Source organism: Malurus melanocephalus, unplaced genomic scaffold, assembly GCF_030028575.1.
Source record: "Malurus melanocephalus ecotype Western Australia unplaced genomic scaffold, MMel_1.1 scaffold_575, whole genome shotgun sequence".
In the NCBI taxonomy this organism is placed as follows: domain Eukaryota; kingdom Metazoa; phylum Chordata; class Aves; order Passeriformes; family Maluridae; genus Malurus; species Malurus melanocephalus.
This window is the reverse complement of record NW_026623807.1, coordinates 290,965-298,626: the sequence shown is the minus strand read 5'-3', so window position 1 is coordinate 298,626 and position 7,662 is coordinate 290,965. Positions and strand designations below refer to the sequence as shown.

Genomic DNA, 7,662 nt, shown 5'->3' with positions numbered 1-7,662 from the left:
CCCAGGGCACCCTGCAGCCCCTCTGAGGATGGGTCAGAGCTGTTCCTGACTCCAGCTGGGCTGGTGCAGGGTTCCTGCCTCTSCTGGGCCATACTTCTCTGGTTTGAGGTCCCTGTAGATGATCCCCAGGCTGTGCAAGTGGTCCAGTCCCAGTGCCAGCTCTGCCAGGTAGAACTTCACATCCTCCTCGGTGAACATCACCTGCAGACAGGGGGAGGAACAGAAAGGTGCTGGGTTACAATTCCAGCAGCTCCCCTGCACCCAGGCAACACCTTCCACATCCATATTGCTCCCTCTTACCCTTTCTGGGTTTTTCACACTTCACCACCATTCACAGAATCCTAAAATGGTTTGGGTCAGAAGKGACCTTATGGATCCACCTTCCCCTGTCCCAGGCTGCTCCAAGCTGGGTCCAGCCTGGCCTTGGGCACTGCCAGGGATCCAGGAGCAGCCACAGCTTTTCTGGGCATCTTTTCAGGCCCTCCCCACCCACACAGAGAACAATTCATTCCTCAATTTGAATCCAAGCTGACCTTCTTTCAGTTTTTTTGTCTTTAGATGATGCTCACAGAAGCTGCTGCAAGGCTGGCACCTTCCACCTGTGCTGCTGCTTTCCTGTCTGAGCACAGGACTCCCAAAATGCCCTCTCCTGTGCCAGCTCTGGGCTAGCAGCAGGCTGGAGGCTGTTGCCACCCTCTCAAGGACTTTGCAGGGGTCACCCACTCGTGCAGGTCGTGATCTGATCCTCAGCAGCACCGAGATGCCAGGGCATACCCACCTCTTTGGAAAGCCGAGTGAAAAGGTCACCTCCTCGGAGGAAATCCAAGATGAGGTACAGCTTCCCCTCTGTCTGGAATGCTGAAACACGAGCCAGGGCAGCAATCAGAGCCCTGCACTGAGGAAAGGCTCCGTGCTGTTCCATTAATCACYYCAATCCCAGTGGCTYCAGCCCTGCMWGCTTCCTGGGTTAAATGCAGGTAGRGCTGATGGGGTACAGGGGATGGGCTGTCCCTGCTGCTGAAATGGGAGCTCCCCACAGCACTCTGGCACTGCAGAAAATCCTCATTTCATGGGGGTTTGGTTCCCTTTCTGACACCCTCCTGAAAGGGCTGCTTTCCCAGTGACCTTACAGGGAACAAAGCTGTCCTTGCCTTCCTCAGAGTCAGAGCATTAACCCTGCCAAACTCCAGCCTGGCTAGTTAACTCCGTTTCTCTTGGTTTAATGTTTTAATCCCAGGGATTTTATATTTAAACCTCCTCTCCCAGTTGGTGCTCTGCCCCCCATTCCACAGCTGCAGCAGGAGCACAGATCCTTCCAGGAAAGGTTTTGTGTTCAGGGGATTGTTGAAAGGCAGGCAGGGTTTGCTGCAGCCCCTGTCCAGCTCCCAGCACCATAAAACGAGCTCCACACTCACCGTAGTGGAGTTTCACCACAAAGGGATGGTTGACATCAGCCAGGATGTCCCTTTCGATCTTTGTCCTCAGTCGATCCCGCACTGGGGGAGGAGAGGAGCAGCTCAGACACAGAAAAGGCCCCTGGGCAGTGACCAGTCCAGTGTCCATCCCAGTGAAAATCCCAGTGTCCATCCCAGTGAAAATCCCAGTGTCCATCCCAGTGTCCATCCCAGTGAAAATCCCAGTGTCCATCCCAATGTCCATCCCAGTGTCCATCCCAATGTCCATCCCCAGTGTCCATCCCAGTGAAAATCCCAGTGTCCATCCCAGTGTCCATCTCAGTGTCCATCCCAGTGAAAATCTCAGTGTCCATCCCAGTGTCCATCCCAATGTCCATCCCAGTGCTCCCAGTGTCCATCCCAGTGTCACCTCACCCCCACCCTTTTTCACCAGGCTGCTTTATCCCGGTGTTTCCCCACCTCCACCATCTGCTCTTACTCAGATGAAAGCAAAGGAGGTTTTTTTTGGGATGAAGATGTTTCTCTCTCACCCATCCCACCCCGTGCCAGCAGTGGCTGCGGTGACATTTCCCCAGAGCTCTTTGAGCACAGAGGATCAGAGCACTGAGGAACAATCTCCTTCCTACCTTTCAGCGTCGCCTTCTTGAGCACTTTCATGGCATACAGGTGGTTGCTGTCTGGGGGTGTTATTTTCCTCACCAAGAAAACCTGAGGCACAAGAACAACAAAATTAAACCCTGCAGCAGGATCTGGGTGCCTCCCAAAGGGCAGAGCTCAGAGTATCCCAAAGGGCAGAGCTCAGAGTTATCCCAGCCCCAGGGCTTTCCAGGAAATTGCTGGGTGTGGGCTCCTCTCATCCCCATCTCATGGTGCATTTTCCTCCTCTCATCCCCATCTCATGGTGTATTTTCCTCCTCTCATCCCCATCTCATGGTGTATTTTCCTCCTCTCATCCCCATTTCATGGTGTATTTTCCTCCTCTCCAGCCCTCCACACTCCCATGGGGCTGGAGCTGATGGTTGGAGATGCTGCCACCTCCCTGCACCACAGAAACCTCCTGCTTTGCCAGCTCCTCGGGATTCAGCTCCTGCATCCTCTGGGTTTTCCCTGTCCTGCTGTCCCATTCTGGTTTGAGGCACTTTCAAAAGGACCCCTCCTGCAGGTGGGGTTTTTTTTCCAGAGGTTTTTCCCAACTTTTCTCTGATTCTGCATTTGCCCAGGCAGCAGCACAGGTCCTGTCCCTGTCCCTGCCAGCTGGCACCTGAGTGACACCGAGCTGAGTGTCACCAGATGGTCTGGAAGGGACCTGGATTATTGAAACAGAGCCACAGAGCATTTCCTTCCTCCTTCTCACAAGGGAAACTGGACTGTGAGCAGGGCCAAACCACCCCTGGCACACAGCAGCACTTCTGAGAAGGAGGAACATGCCCAGGAACATTCCTGGAGTCAGGAAAGTGCTTTTGTTGGGGATGGTTCCTTCTGACACCCAAATAATTTCTCTGGCACAGCACATGGSAAGAAGTGACCTCACCTTTCCGAAGGAGCCTTGTCCCAGCACCTTGAGGAGCTCAAACTGGGAGGGATCAGCCTTTTCAGAACCCTCCTTCACATGGTGGGTGATGTTGATCTCCTGCACACCTTCCCCCTGGAACAGAGGGCAAGAGAGGAACCTTGTGGGATCCTGGAGTGAGGATTCAGCTCCAGAGCCACAGGAGCTGCTGTTTGTCACCGTTATCAACATCTGCATCAATGCCAGGGCACAGAGCACCAGGTGAGAGCAGAGCCCTCCCCAAACCACTGCTTTGAACTTTGCCTTTCRCTTGAAAAGCACCTTCCTTTCTGAGGCACTGAAACAAAAACAGGAGTGTTTATGCCACTAAAAATCCCACAACACAAAAAAAAAATACGGCACTGTTGTCAAAACAGGGCCAGGGCTGGCAAAAATCAGACATGTTGGAGCCCATCTGCTCRGCAATCTGAGCAACTCTGCAACATAAGTCTTAGTGCATCTTCAGCACATACAGATGATGCTTTAACAGACTCCTGCCTTCAAGAAGATTGAGGGGAAGCCAAGGTCTCTGGCACATGTTTTGTTTAAAACACATTATTTTACTTTACAAAAAAAATAAAGAAGAAAAAATAGATTGAATCAGCATAAGTAGAATAAAGTCACCGAGGGAGCTGAGCCAGCACAGCCACAGACCCCAAGGTGATGCTGAAACACCTCCTGTTCCCAGTAAAACTGGTCTGGAGCTCTGGTGAGTAAAGCCCAGAGTTCAGCTCAACAGAAACGCTTTGTGCTGCTTTTATTGCATCCCAAAGATGAGGAGACTTTACCCTGTTGGTGTCCCTCTGTGCCTTTCCCTCTATTTCTGCTGTCAGACATGGTCAATAATCTGTATTTGGGTTCTTTATGAGCTCCCACAGGGCAGGCTGGGCTTAACCTCCCACTCACTCCTTACTCCTGACTCCTACTCAGGACATAAACCCCTTGTAGCTGGACACCTTGAAAGGGCAGCTCCAGCCTCCCCAGGTCYTCACTCCAAAATCATCCACTGCAGACACAGTCTGGTTTCTTTTTTGCACCAAAGGCAGCAATTATGTTCAAAAATGCATTAAACTCTGTTCCTCAGGCCCTCAGGGAGGAGCACAGGAGCTCCCTGGGTTATCCTGCCTTTCCCTGGGTTATCCTGCCTTTCCTGGGTTATCCTGCCTTTCCCTGGGCTGGGTGATCACAGGCAAGAAGGATCCCATAATCCTTTAAACACCACATTTTGGTGCTCCAGATGATCTCCCAGTTAAAGCAGCCTCTCTGCACTGGTGATTCCATCTGAGGCTCAGTCCCTGCTGCTGTCAGAGCTCCCACCTGCAGAGCCAGAGCAGGAACCAGGCAGGATCAGCTCCTCCTGCCCGCTCAGCTCTGCAGGGACAGATCCATCTTTAGCATGGAATTGTTCCCTGGAGGGTGGGCAGAGCCTGGCACAGGGTGTGGCTGTCCCTGGATCCCTGGCAGTGCCAAGGCCAGGCTGGACATTGGGACACCCTGGGACAGTGGGAGGTGTCCCTGCGATGGCAGGGGTGGCACTGGGTGGGATTTGAGGTCCCTTCCAGCCATCCTGTGACCATCCTAGCACAGGAACGCTCTGAGATGCCATTTGGCACCTTGCTGGCACCAGGGAGGGTTTTCCTCCCCTGGACTCTGCTGGGCAGCTCCTGCAGCACACACAGATCTGCAGCACCAAACCCCTCTGTGCCACCAACAAAAACCTCTTCCCATGGCACCACCACAGCAATCCCAGGGGGCAAACAAACCAGAGTGTGCTGAGTGTCTGTGGGAAACAWCAGCCACAGGCAGGAGGGGAAGCAGAGGGAGTGGGCAGAGGGAGTGGGAGTGGGCAGTGGTACTGACTGAGCTGGAGAGTGGGCCGGGGGAGCAGGCAGCGGGCACTGGGCAGTGGGCAGAGGGCAGAGGGCAGCAGCAGCAATGGGCAGTTCCAGTGAGCGGTGGGCAGCAATGGTACTGACCGTGCTGGCGAGCAGGCCAGGGGCAGAGGGCAGTGAGCACTGGGCAGTGGGCAGTAAGCAGCAGTGGGCATTGGGCACTGGCAGTGGGGAGCGGGCAATGGGCAGTTCCAGTGGGCACTGGGCAGAAGGCAGAGGGCAGTGGGCAGTGGGCACTGGCAGCAGCAGTGGTACTGACCGTGCTGGCGAGCGGGCTGGGGGCAGTGGGCAGCGGGCAGTGGGCAATGGGCACTGGCACTGGGCAGTGGGCAGCAGCAGTGGGCAGTGGGCACTGGCAGCAGGCAGTGTGGGCATTGGGCAGTTGCAGTGGTACTGACTGTGCTGGCGAGCGGGCCGGGCGCTGGCAGCTGCAGGCAATGGGCAGTGGGCAGCAGGCAGTGGGCAGTTGCAGTGGGCAGCAGTACTGACCGTGCTGGCGAGCGGGCTGGGGGCAATGGGCAGCAGGCAGAGTGGGCAGTGGGCAGTAAGCAGCAGTGGGCACTGGCAGTGGGCATTGGGCAGTTGGCAGTTGGCAGTGGGCAGTTGCAGTTGTACTGACCGTGCTGGCGAGCGGGCCGGGGGCAGTTGCAGCAGGCAATGGGCATTAGGCAGTGTGGGCAGTGGGCAGCAGTGGGCACTGGGCAGCAGCAGTGGGCAGCAGCATTAGTTGGCAATGGTACTGACCGTGCTGGCGAGCGGGCTGGGGGCAGTGGGCAGTGGGCAGTGGGCAGTTGCAGTTGGCAGTGGGTAGCAGTACTGACCGTGCTGGCGAGCGGGCCGGGGACAGTTGCAGCAGGCAGTGTGGGCAGTAGCAGTGGGCACTGGCAGTGGGCAGCAGCAATGGTACTGACCGTGCTGGCGAGCGGGCTGGGGGCAGTGGGCATTGGGCAGTGGGCAGCAGCATTAGTTGGCAGTGGTACTGACCGTGCTGGCGAGTGGGCTGGGGGCAGTGGGCAGTGGGCAGCGGGCAGTTGCAGTGGGCACTGGCAGTGGGCAGCATTAGTTGGCAGTGGTACTGACCGTGCTGGCGAGCGGGCCGGGCGCTGGCAGCTGCAGCCTGCAGGGCTTGGCTCGGTGTTTCCTGTGCAGCCACAGCGTCAGGAACGCCCACATTCGGGGCCCTTTGGGGTCCCTGTCCATTGTCCCATCCCGATGGACATCCCTGGCCCCGGGAGCCACTGGTGCCCCGTGCTGTGCCCACAGGAGCTGCTCTGGAGGATGTGCAGTGGGACCTGACACTTATCACACTCAAGAACTGTGCTTGTGGTTGGGGCTTTTTTTCTGCTTTCGGTTTGATTTTAAAAAAATAAAAACAACCTCGCAGCTCTTTGCTGGCATTTGGGCTCCCTGGCTCAGACCAGGCACTGACAGAAAACACACAAAGTCTCACTGAAGTGATTTCCAGCTAATGCTGACTGAATTTCACGTCAGGCTGGGAGCTTTGGGGTATTCCCACAGCAGAGGAAATTCTGACAGCCACTTTCCTCTCCAAAGCAGAAGAGAAAATCTCACGAGAGCCACACAGAAGAGTGAGGRGTCCCTGCTGTCCCAGGGATGAGGGGTCACCATGGTGGGATTGCTCTGCTTGGCTCAGTCCTTTGCTTGTCCTATGCTGCACCAGAGTTCTGCTCTGGGCTCTGGAGTTATTTTGGTAAAASCCACCCTGGAAGGTCCACGGGAGGTGTTTTAAGGGCATTTCTGGCTTCTGAACCCACCGTGCCTCAGGTTAGTGCCAGGACACAGCTGAGGTGTTTTGAGGGGTTGTTTTGCCTCCTTCCCCCTCCAGRCCTGTTCCCCTTCATCCTTCCCAGCAGGACAGACAGACATTTCCTGCTGCAAGACCCCAGAGGGTGCAGGTGAGACAGAAACCCCTGAAATGAGTCAGAGACACCCACACGGAAGGAAACAGCCCCGAGTCAGTGCTGATCTCTGAATTTGTGCAGGGGATGGAGCAGACAGAGCCATTATGAGTGTCCTGCCCCCTGTGCCCCCACCTCGTGCGTTCTGAGAACTGATAATGAAAGAAAGAAATGACTGAACCCCCCTGAGGCAGCTGCTCCGGGCTGCCCTCACTGCCCACGGCTCCAGGGGCACAGAACGGGCACCTGAGCCCAGCAGGAGCCTTGGGCACATGGAACCCTCCTGTATGGGTACATGGAACCCACAGAACAGGCACAGTGAACCCACAGCACGGGCACATAGAACCCTCCTGCCCTGGGCACACTGACCCCAACAATTCTTCACGTTGTGGTACCAGCGTGGGAGAGGAGCCCCAGAAATGCCATAAAATCTCCCCTATGAGCCCAAAGTCCCTGCCCTGGCTCMGTGCCAGGATCAGAAACAACACGGAAAGGGGGCAGGCGTGGGAGGAAGGAGGAGGAGGAGGATGAAACCAAGGCCAGGATGTGATGTGAGCACCGCACCGAGCTGAGGCAGGAAAGGGTTTGGTTTGCAGAGCTCCAAATGCAAATAAAACGGGTGAGTGTCCTTGAGGGGCTGGGACAGCTCTCCTACCTTATCTGTAGAATCCAGCAGGTCCTTCTCAATCCAGGGGAGCTCAGATTTCACCTGGGGAACAACAAACAAAAGTCACACAAAGGGGTTGGGATTCTCTGCTAAAGCTTTCCCAAAAAAAAAACTTGTTCAGCCTTTGCTCCTCAGGAGGGGATCCTGAGCTGCGTGGTGATTCCACAAAATAAATAAATAAATAAATAAATAAATAAATAAATAAATAAATAAATAAATA

The 7,662-nt window shown here is 55.3% G+C and overlaps 1 protein-coding gene across 1 annotated transcript in view; it reads right to left on the bottom strand.

The window, feature by feature from the left end:
* RPS6KA1 (ribosomal protein S6 kinase A1) overlaps window positions 1-7,662 on the bottom strand; it is a 33,688-nt gene that overhangs the window by 9,455 nt on the left and 16,571 nt on the right. Inside the window, exons 3-8 of the mRNA XM_057382555.1 lie at window positions 7,431-7,484; window positions 2,947-3,060; window positions 2,042-2,123; window positions 1,416-1,496; window positions 779-858; window positions 95-201 (exon numbers count right to left, since the gene is read on the bottom strand). Coding sequence (XP_057238538.1) covers window positions 95-201; window positions 779-858; window positions 1,416-1,496; window positions 2,042-2,123; window positions 2,947-3,060; window positions 7,431-7,484 — 518 coding nt within the window. The remainder of the gene's footprint in view (window positions 1-94; window positions 202-778; window positions 859-1,415; window positions 1,497-2,041; window positions 2,124-2,946; window positions 3,061-7,430; window positions 7,485-7,662) is intronic.